General features: G+C 43.8%; 1 protein-coding gene across 1 annotated transcript; it reads left to right on the forward strand.

The window, feature by feature from the left end:
- The first annotated feature begins 1,433 nt into the window (after positions 1 to 1,433).
- Positions 1,434 to 9,617, forward strand: lpar4 (lysophosphatidic acid receptor 4). The gene is made up of 5 exons (XM_010866533.3): positions 1,434 to 1,848; positions 7,093 to 7,515; positions 7,616 to 7,906; positions 7,993 to 8,225; positions 8,341 to 9,617. Exons 2-5 carry the CDS (start codon positions 7,231 to 7,233, stop codon positions 8,642 to 8,644), a joined length of 1,113 nt encoding a protein of 370 aa, XP_010864835.1. The 5' UTR covers positions 1,434 to 1,848; positions 7,093 to 7,230; the 3' UTR covers positions 8,645 to 9,617.
- The last annotated feature ends 8,433 nt before the right edge of the window (positions 9,618 to 18,050 follow it).

Consider the following 18,050-nt stretch of genomic DNA (forward strand, 5'->3'; position numbering starts at 1 on the left):
CTTGTAATGGATGTCTGAAGACCAATGCCACTCCTGAATCATTTCAACTTAACATTTTTCTACAACACTGTAGGGCTACGTTTTCTAATGTAGGGACTCTAGAAGTTTTTGGACATTGTCTATATACAACTTTTTTGTACCCTTTTTTCATCAGTTAAATGTACTGAAACATTTCATTCCTCAATGCTAGTTATAGACAAATCCACTAGAGGTGAAAAACTGAATATGTGCAGATATGTCATCAAAAACATTCACTCTCATACTTTCAAATCCTTGGCTGTCTGAAGTATGATAATGATTCTAATCATACAGTATGCACATTTAAACAACGTGCTCACAGTCCATCCTCATCTACTCCAACATGTCTGGAGTGGGTCTGTTAGACTACTACAGAGATGCTCACAGTCCATCCTCATCTACTCCAACATGTCTGGAGTGGGTCTGTTAGACTACTACAGAGATGCTCACAGTCCATCCTCATCTACTCCAACATGTCTGGAGTGGGTCTGTTAGACTACTACAGAGATGTTCACAGTCCATCCTCATCTACTCCAACATGTCTGGAGTGGGTCTGTGTCTAAATACTGCAACGGTCAACATTAATGGATTGCCAACTCGCATGGCCAACCCCAAAAATATAGATTTCTTTTTTAATTATTGAACACATTTAAGTCACGTTTCTGCAGATTGAAATATTTGCTGCACAAGACCTAAGGAAAAATACAATGAATGTAGATTTCTTTTTTGTAAACACGACCAGACAAAATGCTTATGACACATTACACAGTTGTAAAACGAAAGAATATAGTTGTGATTTGAATTACTTACAGTGTTAATTCAAGTATAAACAATATATAATTAAACAATAAATGCCTTTATATAGTTGTTGAACAGTGAATGAAAAAAAAGTGATCAGTCGGCGCTGACATTAACGGGACAGGATGAACAACCAGATTCTCCTGAACAAACCAACAGCAACTGATGTGTTTCTGTCTGCGCTGAGTCCGTCAGTCTGCTATCGGCCCCCGTGACACCTTACGGGCCTGTCACTCTGCCCCACTCTCTCCCTGTGCCCGCCTTTCGTCCCCCCCTCGGCCCCCATATTTCCCCACCCTTTCACCCATATTAAATATAAAATGAGGAGGGCAAAGTTTATCATGGGATACATAGGCTACGTCAACATTTTATATTTACGTGGAGATTATATTATTGCTGTTTGTAATCCACTGATTGGCCTTTTCTTATGGCAGTAGGCACAAACATGTTGTTGCTGTGATTTCACCAATAATTGATGTGAGTTCATCTCAATGTGACTTAACTCAGTCTCTACTTCCATCTCTTCCTTTCTTTGCCCCCTACAACAATTCCCCATTGAGCACCCCCCCCCCCCCACTCCCGCCCTTCTCCAGTGACCGAGAAGCTATTGTCTCGTTTCCTGCGGTCAGACAAGTCGACCTCCAGCCTGACGACCGCACACGCACGACACACACGCAAAATCCCTAGCCGAAATAAACATTCAACTGCTCACGAGACGCACCCGGCTGAATTGCACCCGTCGCTCGGTTTAGCTTAAAAATATAATTCCGAGTCAGCGTTACTAGATGCAATTTATGGATGTAACGTTTTGACAACATGGGAGAACCCGGGAAACTTTAAAACAACATACATTTTGTTTCAGACGATTCAGAACGGTGGAAGTTCAGTGAGAGATGAAGGAATCACCCGACTGACATTTCAGTTTTTTGAGAAACTGCTGAGAAAGTCCAGTCTGGTGTTTGTGCACCCGGGAGCTTGAACGGCAGCCGCGGTGTTGGACGTGTTGACTTGACAACCAGAGGCGAGGAAAAGGTGAGCTGTCATCGTCATGTTAATCATCACCCACTCTGTTAACGGTCTATAAAGGGCTTTAATACTGAACGACAAGTTATGTTTACGTTGCCTGCTCGTTCGGCAGATGTAGCTTTAATATAACGTGTTTATAAATGAGGCGTTTAAGCTACATAGCTAGATAACAGGCTCTCTGTACCCTTTCTCATTGTTAATTGTAAATTCAGAAAATCAATGACTGTTGATTCCTGGCCTGTATGAACTTCTAGTAAATTGCCAATCGTTATGACTGCCAGTGGGGAAGATAGGCATGTTGTTTCTAGGCTTGACTGTCTCTCTTTTCGACTGCATGTCTGTCTGTCTGTCTCTCTGTCTGTCTTACTGCCTGTCTGACTGCCTGTCTGTCTGTCTGTCTGTCCGCCTGTCTGGCTGTCTGTCTGACTGGCTGCCTGTCTGGCTGTCTGACTATCTGTCTGTCTGGCTGCCTGCCTCTCAGTATTGTAGTAGAAAGTTATACAGATAACAGGGCTGAGAGAAAGCAACAGCTGTACATTTTCTGTAATGCGACTTTGGGTCTCAGAAAAGCGCTATAAAAGTAAAATGTATTATTCAGATTATTATAACACTGGTGTAGTGTTCAGGATCAGTAATACTTTAAAACTGAAGCCGTTACTAAAGCCTCCTGTGTTTGTGTGCCTCATATATACAGCAACCCAGGTCATGGACCTTGAACAAACAGCTGCATACTCACACAGTTTACTCACTGTGTCATCCACGTGCACACACGCACACACGTGCACATGCACAAACACACACTTGCACGCATTCCCTCTCATTAATTGCCTGATGTTCAGCTGTAGTAAGCAAGTAAGGATTGCTTGTATGCAAAATTACAGTTGTGGCTGTGAGGAAAGCTACAATATATTTTAACATGTTACAATGTTAATGTGTTAAGTTACTGTGCTGCTGTTTTGTCACTATGTTAGTGTGTTAAGTCACTATGTTAATGTGTTAAGTCACTGTGCTGCTGTGTTGTCACTATGTTAGTGTGTTAAGTCACTATGTTAGTGTGTTAAGTCACTATGTTAGTGTGTTAAGTCACAATGTTAATGTGTTAAGTTACTGTGCTGCTGTGTTGTCACTATGTTAGTGTGTTAAGTCACTATGTTAATGTGTTAAGTCACTGTCTTAAGTCTCTGTTTTCCTGTGTTTATTCACTGTTTTGCCGTGTTCATTCACTTGTGATTCTGTGTTTAGTCACTGTTTTCCTGTGTTAAGTTACTTTGTTCATTCCACTCCTGTGTGGGATTCATGACACAAGAGGCCTACAGAGTATTCTATTGAAGAAAGATAGAAGAGAAAGAAACCTGCAGGGGGAAATATAGAGGGAGAGAGAGGCAGAAAGAGAGGCGGTTGAGTGTGTGTTGAAGGTACAGAGAGGGTATTGAGAGAGTTTGGGGAAAAGAGCAGTAAAGTTGTCAAACTGTAGCTGTATTCTGATTGACTGATTAAATTACCTCCAACTGTGTGTGTATGTGGGTGTGTATGTATATACACAGCTCCAGAAAAAATTAAGAGACCACTGCACCTTTTTCTTTCCTTTCTAAAAAAAGTTGAAAAGGAAGGTTTTGAGTGAGGAACAGAAGGTTACATTTAAGAGACCACTGCAAATCTAACGCTTCTGTTCCTCACTCAAAACTAAGAGAAAAAATTAAGAGACCACTGCACCTTTTTCTTTCCTTTCCAAAAAAAGGGAGAGAGGGGGAGAGAGGGACAGGGAGAGAGGGGGAGAGAGGGACAGGGAGAGAGGGGGACAGGTAGAGAGGGGGAGAGATGGACAGGGAGAGAGGGGGAGAGAGGGACAGGGAGAGAGGGGGACAGGGAGAGAGGGGGAGAGATGGGGAGAGAGGGGGAGAGAGGGACAGGGAGAGAGGGGGACAGGGAGAGAGGGGGAGAGAGGTACAGGGAGAGATGGGGAGAGAGGGACAGGGAGAGAGGGACAGGGAGAGATGGGGAGAGAGGGGGACAGGGAGAGAGGGACAGGGAGAGAGGGGGAGAGAGGGACAGGGAGAGAGGGGGAGAGAGATAGAAAGTGGGAGAAAGTGATACAGGGATTGAAAGAAGGGGAGACATTTGACTCCTGTATACATGTATATCCAGCTGTTGTACTGTGTTTGTAATCACTGTCATGAAAATATTTTCTATGTTTATATTTTGAATCTCCTAACATTTTAGTATGTTGATCTATCATGCCAACCAAATAACAGATTTACAGAGAGATGATAATCTACAGTACCATGGTCACATGATAACTGATTCACAGGGAGATGATAATCTACCATGGTCACATGCTAACTGATTCACAGGGAGATGATAATCTACCATGGTCGCATGATAACTAATTCACAGGGAGATGATAATCTACCATGGTCACATGATAACTGATTCACAGGGAGATGATAATCTACCATGGTCACATGATAACTGATTCACAGGGAGATGATAATCTACCATGGTCACATGATAACTGATTCACAGGGAGATGATAATCTACCATGATCACATGATAACTGATTCACAGGGAGATGATAATCTACCATGGTCACATGATAACTGATTCACAGGGATATGATAATCTACCATGGTCACATGATAACTGATTCACAGGGAGATGATAATCTACCATGGTCACATGATAACTGATTCACAGGGAGATGATAATCTTCCATGGTCACATGATAACTGATTCACAGAGAGATGTTAATCCATCTTGCTAACATAATAACCATAGGTGTCATTTACACTGGGGACGCTGGGGACATGTCCCCACCACTTTTTGAAATGGCTGATTTTGTCCCCACCACTTTTTGAAAGCATTTGGTTGAAATGTTTTGAAAAATCAAGCGAACCAATAAATGTTAAAGGTTTATCTGCACAAAATAAAACATGCAATGCAGTTTAGATACAGAAAGAAACAATGTACATTGTCCAAAAAAACTTAAACAAAATAAACTATTACTGATTCTAAAATGACCCAAAAACATGCATGCGCCGATCAGTAACTTGAACAAATTCTTGACAGTTTCTTCTTGTCCAAGTTATACATTCTCTCTCTGTGAACATAACAAACAGCCACACTGTTGAGTCAGGTTTGTGACATTGAAGAGCTCAGCCAGGTTTTCAGGCGTCTCAAGGCACTGAAGCTTCTCTCTGCTTCAGCAGATGAGGCAGGAACAACGAGCAACAAACGCAGAAGTGCTTCAACTTGACTGAAGAGACCACTGACCTCGGGAACCATGTTCCTCATGATTTCTGTCACTTCTGAGCAGGTTTTGTAGGTGAAATTGGCAGTGAACATGGCCAGCTGCACCTTTAGGGACTGGAACTGTAGCTCTGGATACACTATCAACTGCAGCTAAGCAACAGCCTACAACATGTGCAGGAAAACTGTTATTGTTCATTAGATAATAGAGGTAATCAGCAGGCTGTTAAATCATAATGTAACGTTGATTAGATGGACTGATTAACTAGCTAGCCAAACTATTATCTTAATAGTTTTGCAAACATATTAAGATAAGTGCCTCTTTCTTATTGCTGGATTTTACAGTAGGCCTCCATAATAAGATCATCACTTACAGTACAGCGCTGTTTGCTAAAGTCGTTTCTAATGTCTCCTCCCTTTTTCCTCTTGGACATTGTGCCGTTTGGGTTGCTGTAAATTAGGCTACTGTAGGTTAAATGTTTAGCTAGCTAAGTTACTGCATTTTTCTACAATTGATGACCCTTCGCAAAACCACACCCGAACACGCAGATTGGCTACTTTACTGACCAATGTAAGTCTTATATTGGACCAGACCCTTCTGTAGAATGAAATGACTGAGGGGGCATTTGAAATTGTTAAGGGGGCTTAACTTTATACCATCAATTAACAATACACACTGATAACCTGCTTAATAAAAAGATAAGCCAGCGTCATTTATTATGCATATATTAACCCTTTCACATCTAATTTTAATATTCTAACTGACTTCCAAAGGCGACTTTTATTTTAGAACGTTCCCCCTAAATGTTTCCATGGCGACGCGTCATATTTGTCACGTGACACACCGCAGCCACAATAACACTGTATGACAGATATCGCTTTTATTTCCTTTTTTATTCAAAATATTCAGTAACTTGCTTACCATGTCATCAACTATCTGATATTCCGATTCTCAAATACATGTGAGTGAGTGTGTTTGGTCTTTTAAAAACCTTTATAAATAATCTTGATCTACGTGAGATGGGGGCCGCAATGTTGTCCTGTCAGTCTGATTTAGAGCACGTAATTCATCAGTTTCTCCCGAAATACATACAAGAAAGTGGCCGGTGAACCGTGAGAAGAATAGAGTAAACTTAATAGTTACTTCCACCTATGTTTGTCTGATATGAAAAACACTTCGGCAAATTATATTTGAATAGATTGTTATTGCTGCTTCCACAGCCATCAGGGTGTATTTGACAAACTCCAAATGTATTATTTTACTCGTGCTTATGTGTATTGAAATGTCTGAAACCTAAAATAAACATTATGAGGTTGAAAACACTGCATAGTTGTGATATATGACAGCGCTGAACGTGTCCGACTCTGGCCAGTCCACGTGCGAAAGCACAGTTTGAATCTGGCAGTTAAGCAACGTCACTGAACATTTTAAATACAATGTGGGACCGTACTCTCAGGGGCACAGAAGTAAAAATCCCATATATGCGACCATAATGGTCATTTTTAATGCTGAGTATTTTCGTGTTGTTGACTGGCCTACGCTATGCCCATTTTTGATGCGCAGCACCGTTATTCAATATTTTTCCCGTCCTGCTGTAGTGTTTTTTTCATCTGATCTTTTGTCCCCACCACTTTTCAACACAAACTGACGCCCCTGATAATAACTGATTTAGTTGATCGGCTGATTGCCACAGCACAGCAACTCACTAAATAACAGCCTCTGTGCTCTCAGCTATATTAATAGTTGAGTTGATAGGAGGAGTGCTACTACATCTGTTTGTTTCTTATGGAGATGTGGGAAACTAAACAGTCTAGTCATCTTGCCATGTTTTCAGCTAAAGGTTGCTAAAATAAACTACTAGTATGTTTGTTACAATGGAAGACAACTCTTCCATGCTTTTCCCATGCTTCCATCAACCTCTTGTGATTGGAAGTATGGCAGGCATGTCTCCAAAAGATGCTTGTCTGTCATGCTAAACTGAGTTGGTTATTCTTGTTTTTAGGAGTGACTGGCCAGAACACACACACAGAGAAGCATCATCAGTTGCATGGTGAGTGTGTGAATACGATGGCCAGGAGGGGGCTCACCTGGTGGACACCCCACTGAACTTCCCAGATCCCCCAACACCCCCAGCCACATCATGGCGGGCCTGGTCCTCAACGAGACAGGCATGGAGGACTGTGGGATAGATGACAGCTTCAAGTATGACCTGTACAGCGTGGTGTACAGCCTAGTGTTTGTTCTGGGTCTCTGTACCAACTGTGCTGCCTTGTTCGTTTTCTGCTTTCGGATGAAGCTCCGCAACGAGACAACTCTGTTCATGACCAACCTGGCGTTGTCAGACTTAGTGTTTGTGTTTACGCTGCCCTTCAAAGTCTACTACAATGTCAACAGACACTGGCCCTTTGGGGACGGTCTCTGCAAGGTAATTATTTTCTTGTTGTCAGACTCGGTGTGTCTGATACCTCTGCACCATGTCCAGGTGTCAGTCTATCATCTTACCATCTCTCTCTCCGGGTCACCAGGTATCAGGAACGGCCTTCATCACTAACATCTATGGCTCCATGCTCTTCCTCACCTGCATCAGCGTGGACCGTTTTCTGGCCATCGTCTACCCTTTCCGCTCGCGCTCAATCCGAACGCAGAGGAACGCAGTCGTGGTGTGTGCCGCGGTTTGGCTGACCATTGTGGGTGGAGGGGTATCGGTGACCTTTTTTTCCACCATCAACCAGGCGAACCGTGCCACCACCTGCTTCGAGGGATTCTCCAAGAGCACCTGGAAGACCTACCTGTCCAAGATCACAATCTTTATCGAGGTACCAGGTTAGGGAGGGATGGCGCTGAATGCTAAATTACAAAATATATTGTGAAGTATTTTCTCCTAGGAGACTGTGCTCTCCAGATTGTAGGTTTCCTGCTTCCTCTCCTGGCCAACCTGGTGTGTTCCTCACTGGTGCTGCGGACACTTCGTCGCCCGACAACAATCGGACATGGCTGTAACAGCAAGCGCCGCGTCCTGCGCATGATCCTGGTCCACCTGGCCATTTTCATTGTCTGCTTCGTCCCATACAACTCCATCCTCTTCCTCTACGCCATGGTGAGGAGCCAGGCTTTGGCCAGCTGTCGTTTGGAAAGGTAAACACTGAACACTGTTTAACGCCTTCAAGTCAATCATTGAACCGATGCATTCATTCATTAATCAAACCTGCGTTTGCTCCAAAATAGTTCATATTCAAGATTTTCTGTATAGGTTTGTGCGGACCCTGTACCCCTTGACGCTGTGTCTGGCCACGCTGAACTGCTGTCTGGACCCAGTGGTCTACTACTTCACCTCTGAGTCCTTCCAAAAAAGTCTGACCACAGGGGGCAAAGGAGGGGTGCGGGCAGACAGTATACCCCGCTCAGACACACACAACAGTAGTGACAGGGAGACCCAGCAGGACACAGTGACTGTAACCAGGGACACGGAGGACGAGACACTCACCAGGGGAGACACTACAGAAGCTCTGGCCAGCAACGGAAAAGACATGGGAGTGAAGGAGACCCAGTTCTGACACTACAGGGACAAGACGTAGAGAAACCCAGGACAGGATAGAGAGATGAAGACTGATATTCTGATTTCTTTAGTCCGACTGACACAGTAAAGCAGTGCTTCACCTCCCAGGTTTACCCTGCTACGTCCTTCAACCAGATCATACAGCAGGGGACACCACTGAAGGTTGAGGGGTTAGGGACCAGAAGAAAGAACTGAACTTTGACCTCGGATCAAAATCTGTTATCCCAGACTCAGTAGTCTTTAACAAACAAACACATAGCTGGACAGATTAGAGGAGTGGGAGAGGGAGGTAGAGACAGATGGGGGTAAGTCGAGCTTTAGGGATTAACATGGTCCTTGTTTAGGTCAGATGGCTGTTATGATGGGGCCCTTATTCACCAAGGCAGCCCAATTCTGATATACATACAGATATTTTTATTAACAATAACAGATCGTTTCACCTCAGATCTTTGGATCTGACTGGTCAAAATGTAAAAAAATTAAAAGCTGATCTGACTGGTAACTTGTAAAAAATATTATAATTGGGCCATCTGTGTGAAGATAGTCGTAACATCTCAGGAGAAGATCATTTCTGTATTGCCAATTCAGTATTGCCAATTCTGATGCATATTTTTCATCAATCAGTCTTTTCATATCAGTTCCCCAAAACATTTTTTTGCCTGAGTAAACACATTCTGTAGAATCACAGCAGAGCTCAGGAGAAGAACTGTCCTGTCACTTCCTGTCCAGTGGCATCACCCTCCTACTGTTGTTTTGTGGTCAGCCATGTTGTTTACACCTGCCCTGCTACTGTTGTTCTGTGGTCAGCCATGTTGTTTACACCTGCCCTACTACTGTTGTTCTGTCGTCAGCCATGTTATTTGTACCTGCCCTGCTACTGTTACAGCATCACTGACAGATTGGGCCCAGCTTTCAGGCTGAAGCCATTTTGTTCATTGTGTGTTAGTGTCTCATTAAACCTGTTCACACTATGTTTCATTTTTTGTAATTTAGCAGACACTCTTTTCCAGATGGACATTACTGAATGCATACATGATGGTACTTCTATGAAAGTGTAGGTCTGAAATCCACAGCTGTGGCATTGAAAGCACCCTGCCGTACCAACTGAGCAACACAGGACGTCACAGTCTTTATACCTGTTCACTATTCAGCTATGAAATCAGTTTATCTTCAGATAAATACCCTGCCCTCTGTTCATCTGTCTGCCCTCTGTTCATCTGTCTGCCCTCTGTTCATCTGTCTGCCCTCTGTTTTTTACATGACACATCTATACACCTCTATTCTAGTCATAGTACAGACCTCTATTCTAGTCATGCTACAGACCTCTATTTTAAACATGGTAGGAAGAGAGAGACAAACAAAAGTGTGATGAAGAGAGATAGGCAAATTAACTGATGGAGAGAGCGGTAGATGAAGAAAAAGCTAAAGAGAAGGTTAGAGAAGGGTAGAGAAAGGTAGAGAAGGGTAGAGAAAGGTAGAGAAGGGTCGAGAAAGGTAGAGAAGGGTAGAGAAGGGTAGAGAAAGGTAGAGAAGGGTCGAGAAAGGTAGAGAAGGGTCGAGAAGGGTAGAGAAAGGTAGAGAAAGGTAGAGAAGGGTCGAGAAAGGTAGAGAAGGGTAGAGAAAGGTAGAGAAGGGTAGAGAAAGGGAGAAAGCAAAGAGAGGTAACTGTGTCAATAGCTCGGGTTTCTGGGACTGAGGTCCCATTATAAACTGGAGAAATGGTCTATTGTCCCTCTGAAATGTTCTCTGCTTTAAGCTGCTCCAAATGCATCCATCTCTCCCACATAACACATCGACTATGAATGTCTGTGGTTGTGTGTACATTGACCATTCTGTACCAAAACCAGTCTGATAGTAGTTGTTGGTTTTATACAGTACCAACATCACTCTGGTAGTAGTTGTAGGTTTTATACAGTACCAATACCAGTATGTCCTAGTTGTGGGGCTTATACAGTCCCAAGACTTATAATATTAATAAATACATTCTGCAATGTAGGTTGACCTGAATTAGTCTCAGTGTGTTATAGCAGAGCAGACATCATGTGACTTGTAGTGACAGCAGGAGACAAACACACAGCTCTGCTCTGACCTCTAGTGGGGACAGCAGGAGACAAACAGACAGCTCTGCTCTGACCTCTAGTGGTGAAAGCAGCAGACAAACACACAGCTCTGCTCTGACCTCTAGTGGTGACAGCAGGAGACAAACCGAGACAAACACACAGCTCTGCTCTGACCTCTTGTAGTACCAGGGAGAATATCCCTACATTTTCGAACAAAAAATATATAGAAATGTAAAATATAACCTATCAATTATACACAACTGATATATGTGTTGATACACTTTTAAATGCTTAAAGGGGCACTGTATATCATACTGCCTTTATTATTAATACATAAATTAAACATTTACTGCATATGTCTGCTGGTCACTTTGCTTGTATTTCTGCTAGTAATACAGAGGAAATCTTACATACCCCTTTAAATCTGATCAGTGTAATGATGGTTATTTTACTCAACGTAATGGGTGTCATCTTCAATACATTGGGTATAGGACTAGAATTTATGCTACAATGTCAGCCAACCACCATGAAACTTTCACATTCTCATCAATAAGGTGAATTTGTGTGAGCAATAATGTTCATCAGTGCCTCCAACAATGTTGCATCATTAAGAGTTGAGCTAATCTGTGTAGTTGTTAGGATTTCCTGTATAATCCACGATTACAGACCTCCACGATACTCTGTGCACTCCACGATTACAGACCTCCAAGAATACTCTGTGCACACCATGATTACAGACCTCCACAATTACAGACCTCCAAGAATACTCTGTGCACACCATGATTACAGACCTCCACAATTACAGACCTCCACGATACTCTGTATACTCCACGATTACAGACCTCCACGATACTCTGTGCACTCCACGATTACAGACCTCCAAGAATACTCTGTGCACACCATGATTACAGACCTCCACAATTACAGACCTCCAAGAATACTCTGTGCACACCATGATTACAGACCTCCACAATTACAGACCTCCACGATACTCTGTATACTCCACGATTACAGACCTCCACGATACTCTGTGCACTCCACGATAACAGACCTCCAAGAATACTCTGTGCACACCATGATTACAGACCTCCACAATTACAGACCTCCAAGAATACTCTGTGCACACCATGATTACAGACCTCCACAATTACAGACCTCCACGATACTCTGTATACTCCACGATTACAGACCTCCACGATTACAGACCTCCACGATTACAGACCTCCACGATACTCTGTATACTCCACGATTACAGACCTCCACGATACTCTATGCATTCCACGATTACAGACCTCCACGATACTCTGTGCACACCACGATTACAGACCTCCAAGAATACTCAGTGCACACCATGATTACAGACCTCCACAATTACAGACCTCCAAGAATACTCTGCACACCATGATTACAGACCTCCACAATTACAGACCTCCACGATACTCTGTATACTCCACGATTACAGACCTCCACGATATTCTGTATACTCCACGATTACAGACCTCCATGATACTCTGTGCACTCCACGATTACAGACCTCCACGATTACAGACCTCCACGATACTCTGTATACTCCACGATTACAGACCTCCACAATTACAGACCTCCACAATTACAGACCTCCACGATACTCTGTATACTCCACGATTACAGACCTCCACGATTACAGACCTCCACGATACTCTGTGCACTCCACAATTACAGCCCTCCACGATTACAAACCCCCATGATACTCTGCAAATTGTATTGATGATTTTGCTGAACCACTCCCTGTTATATCTGTTGATTACAACAGGGGATTTTAACATACACAGATAATAATATGGACAATAATGCCAAAGAACGTTTTGCACTACTTGACATTTTGATCTCACTCAACATGTAAAAGAGCGTACCCACACTCGAGGCCACATTATAGATCAAAAGGTCTTGATATTTCCTCTGTCATGGTTAAAGTCTTGGCCCTGTCTGATCATTTCTGTGTCTTTTTTGAATCACTGACCCCGGGTGTTCCAATAAACTCGGTTTCTGTTAAGAAAAGGTAGATTAATGAGAGCACCAATGCTCTGTTCATGGAGGCCATAGCTATCTCTCCAACAATAAGTGCAGAGTCAGAGGACCACCATGATGGTAAACGCCCTGAAAAGGGATTATAGGAGAGTGGAATGTAAATGGAGACAGACTAAACTTCAGATCCACTATGACATCTATAACGAAAGCCTTTGTAGCTTCAACTATGAGTTACACAGGGCTAGACAGCAACATTTATCATCTGAATTTTTAAAACTATTTTTAACTCTATAACAATGGATCTACAGCAAATAGTTCATGTCTCTCTGCAATCAGGCATTTTCCCAACGTCTCTGTAATCAGCTGCCATTAAGCCTGTATTAAAAAAGAGAATACTGGATGCATCTATATTGAACTACTATACACTGCAAAAAATGTTGCCAATGGAACAAGACAATTTAACTATATTTGAGGAGATATTGGCTAGAAATAAGTGAAATAATCTGCCAATGGAACAAGAAAAATTACACAATATTTTCGAAAAACAAGCAGTATAATCTAGCTTGTTAAGAAAAATATACCACATTTTAAGGATGGAAGGGTTTTTAACCTGAAAATAAGATAAATATACTTCATCATCATCATCATCTTCTTCCACTTATCCGGGGCCGGGTCGCGGGGGCAGCAGTCTAAGCAGAGATGCCCAGACTTCCCTCTCCCTAGACACTTCCTCTAGCTCTTCCAGGGGGACACCGATGCGTTCCCAGGCCAGCCGGGATACATAGTCCCTCCAGCGTGTCCTAGGTCTTCCCCGGGGTCTCCTCCCGGTGGGACGGGCCCGGAACACCTTCCTGGGAAGGCGTTCAGGAGGCATCCGGAACAGATGCCCAAGCCACCTCAGCAGATCCCTCTCGATGTGGAGGAGCAGCGGCTCTACTCTGAGCTCCTCCCGGGTGACCGAGCTTCTCACCCTATCTCTAAGGGATCGCCCAGCCACCCTGCGGAGAAAGCTAATTTCGGCCGCTTGTATCCGGGATCTTGTCCTTTCGGTCATGACTCAAAGCTCATGACCATAGGTGAGAGTAGGAACGTAGATTGACCGGTAACACAACGGACCGATACATCGACCGCATTACTGCAGAAGCTGCACCGATCCGTCTGTCAATCTCCCGTTCCATCCTTCCCTCACTCGTGAACAAGACCCCTAGATACTTAAACTCCTCCACTTGAAGCAAGAACTCTCCCCCAACCTGAAGTGGGCAAGCCACCCTTTTCCGAATGAGGACCATGGCCTCAGATTTGGAGGAACTGATTTTCATCCCAACCGCTTCACACTCGGCTGCAAACCGTCCCAGTTTATGCTGAAGGTCCTGGTTTGAAGGGGCCAACTCGACAACATCATCCGCAAAGAGCAGAGACGAAATCGTGTAGTCCCCAAACCTGACACCCTCCGGCCCCTGGTTGCGCCTAGAAATTCTGTCCATAAAAATTAAGAACAGAACCGGCAACAAAGGGCAGCCCTGCCGGAGTCCAACATGCACTGGGAACATGTCTGACTTACTGCCAGCAATGCGAACCAAGCTCCTGCTCCGATCGTACAGGGACCTGACAGCCCTTAGCAAAGGACCCAGGACCCCATATTCCCGAAGCACCCTCCACAGGATGCCGCGAGGGACACAGTTGAATACCTTTTCCAAATCCACAAAACACATGTGAATTGGTTGGGCAAACTCCCATGAACCCTCCATCATCCTGTAGAGGGTATAGAGCTGGTCCAGTGTTCCACGGCCCAGACGAAAACCACACTGATCTTCCTGAATCCGAGGTTCTACTATCGGCCGTATTCTCCTCTCCAGTACCCTGGCATAGACTTTCCCGGGGAGGCTGAGAAGTGTGATCCCCCTGTAGTTGGAACACACCCTCAGGTCCCCCTTCTTAAACAGAGGGACCACCACCCCGGTCTGCCATCCCAGAGGCACTGTCCCTGACTGCCATGCGATGTTGCACAGGCGTGTCAGCCAAAACAGCCCCACAACATCCAGAGACTTGAGGTACTCAGGGCGGATCTCATCCACCCCCGGTGCCTTGTCACCGAGGAGTTTCTTGACTACCTCAGTGACTTCAGCCCGGGTGATAGACGAGTCCACCTCTGAGCCCTCAGCCTCTGCTTCCTCAATGGAAGACGTGACGGCGGGATTGAAGAGATCCTTGAAGTACTCCTTCCACCGCCCGACAACATCCCCAGTTGAGGTCAACAGCTGCCCACCTCCACTGTAAACAGCGTTGGTAGGGCACTGTTTCCCTCTCCTGAGGCGCCGGATGGTTTGCCAGAATCTCTTCGAGGCCTGCCGATAGTCCTTCTCCATGGCCTCACCGAACTCCTCCCAGGACTGAGTTTTTGCCTCCACAACCACCCGGACTGCAGTCCGCTTGGCCTGCCGGTACCCGTCAAATATAAATATACTTGATAAGCCATATCTTTTTTGCAGTGTAGACCTGTATCAAATCTCCCTTTTATAGCCAAGATCATTGAGAAGGTTGTCTTCAATCAACTCAGCAATTTTGTGAACTCAAGTGGCAAGATTGAGAATCACTAGATCATAGAACACTTCTAGACTGGCTGGAAAAGTGGGTAGGACTCTCCGGGAGAGTCCTTAATTGGTTCAGGTCTTTAAATGACTGGAGATACTTTGTCACCATTGGCAATTATGAATCTGAAAGGGTGCCTATGAGTTCGCCAGGGATCAGTTCTTGGACCACTTCTGTTCAATCTCTATATGCTACCTCTGGGCCAAATTCTACAGAACATTAAGATTACCTACCACAGCTATGCCGATGATAATCAAATATACACTCACCTAAAGGATTATTAGGAACACCTGTTCAATTTCTCATTAATGCAATTATCTAATCAACCAATCACATGGCAGTTGCTTCAATGCATTTAGGGGTGTGGTCCTGGTCAAGACAATCTCCTGAACTCCTAACTGAATGTCAGAATGGGAAAGAAAGGTGATCTAAGCAATTTTGAGCGTGGCATGGTTGTTGGTGCCAGACGGGGCGGTCTGAGTATTTCACAATCTGCTCAGTTACTGGGATTTTCACGCACAACCATTTCTAGGGTTTACAAAGAATGCTGTGAAAAGGGAAAAACATCCAGTATGCGGCAGTCCTGTGGGCGAAAATGCCTTGTTGATGCTAGAGGTCAGAGGAGAATGGGCTGACTGACTCAAGCTGATAGAAGAGCAACTTTGACTGAAATAACCACTTGTTACAACCGAGGTATGAAGCAAAGCATTTGTGAAGCCACAACACGCACAACCTTGAGGCGGATGGGCTACAACAGCAGACGACCCCACCGGGTACCACTCCTCTCCACTACAAATAGGAAAAAGAGTCTACAATTTGCACGAGCTCACCAAAATTGGACAGTTGAAGAATGGAAGAATGTTGCCTGGTCTGATGAGTCTCAATTTCTGTTGAGACATTCAGATGATAGAGTCAGAATTTGGCGTAAACAGAATGAGAACATGGATCCATCATGCCTTGTTACCACTGTGCAGGCTGGTGGTGGTGGTGTAATGGTGTGGGGGATGTTTTCTTGGCACACTTTAGGCCCCTTAGTGCCAATTGGGCATCGTTTAAATGCCACGGCCTACCTGAGCATTGTTTCTGACCATGTCCATCCCTTTATGACCACCATGTACCCATCCTCTGATGGCTACTTCTAGCAGCATAATGCACCATGTCACAAAGCTCAAATCATTTCAAATTGGTTTCTTGAACATGATAATGAGTTCACTGTACTGAAATGGCCCCCACAGTCACCAGATCTCAACCCAATAGAGCATCTTTGGGATGTGGTGGAACGGGAGCTTCGTGCCCTGGCTGTGCATCCCACAAATCTCCATCAACTTCAAGATGCTATCCTATCAACATGGGCCAACATTTCTAAAGAATGCTTTCAGCACCTAGTTGAATCAAAGCCATGTAGAATTAAGGCAGTTCTGAAGGCGAAAGGGGGTCAAACACAGTATTAGTATGGTGTTCCTAATAATCCTTTAGGTGGGTGTATATGGCTCTCGAACCGTATGACAACAGTTCAATAGACTCACTGTGTCACTGTATAGAGCACATAAATACCTGGATGAACCAAAATTGTCTACAATTAAACCAAGATAAAACAGAGATTATTGTATTTGGCAACAAAAATAAGAGAACTGGTATAGAAAAGAGCAGGATTCTCGGGCCCTAAAAACCAGGGACCAAGTGCGTAATCTTGGTGTCATTTCAAAGCAGTCACCAAGACAGCATTCTATCACCTTAAAAATATAGCTTGGTGTCCCAAAAACACCAAGAGAAGCTCATCCATGCTTTTATCTCTAGTAGAGTTGAATACTATAATGGCCTCTTAACTGAACTCCCCAAAAAGACTGTGAAATAGCTGCAGCTCTATCAGAATGCTGCTGCTAGAATGTTAACCAGGACCAAGAGAACAGAGCACATCACTCCAGTTCTTAAATCTTTGCACTGGCTTCCAGTCAGTTACAGAATAGATTTTAAAGAGGTGCTTTTAGTTTAGAAATCACTGAATGGTTTAGGCCCCGAATACATTTCTGATATGTTTGAAGAATATAAATCAAGAAGGGCTCTTAGATCCATGAACACAAGTCAGCTAGTAGAGCCCAGAATCCAAACTAAACATGGTCAAGCTGAGTTTAGCGGTTATGCTGTACACAACTGGAATAAACTACCAGAAGATCTTAGATGTGCCCTAAACGTATCCATTTTTAAATCCAGGTTAAAAACACTTTTCTTTTCACATGCCTATGACTGAGCACATAAAATTAACCACACTGTTAAGTCTTACATATTTAATAGCTTCCTATTGGAATCTATTACGGAACCTACCAGTTGTTTATATTTGGTTTTTATTCTATTTCTATTTATCTATGTTTTACCAATCACTAAATTATTTTTCTGTAATGCAAGTTCTGATGCCATAAGAGGAATAACCTATAATGTAACAACCTGCGGAGGACAGATAATACAAGTTATTTTGCTGCTGCTGACGAGTTTATCCAAGCGCTGGAGGAGAGGGATTGAGATACCGGTGTGGTTCAGTAAACAGTTAAGGGAACCGTAATTCATTGAGAATGAATATTAAATGCATGTACAGACCTGCCATGAATGTCCCCATGGAGACAGCTAAGTAAGACATTGATGCAGAGATTATCTCACAAAGTGACTGACAGGTTCATCATGGCGCTGAAGTTCAAGCATTGAGATACCGGGGTGGAGAGTCCCCCTGGAGGGTGGTTAGAGAATTGTTACAAT

This window comes from Esox lucius, chromosome 4, assembly GCF_011004845.1.
Source record: "Esox lucius isolate fEsoLuc1 chromosome 4, fEsoLuc1.pri, whole genome shotgun sequence".
NCBI lineage: Eukaryota > Metazoa > Chordata > Actinopteri > Esociformes > Esocidae > Esox > Esox lucius.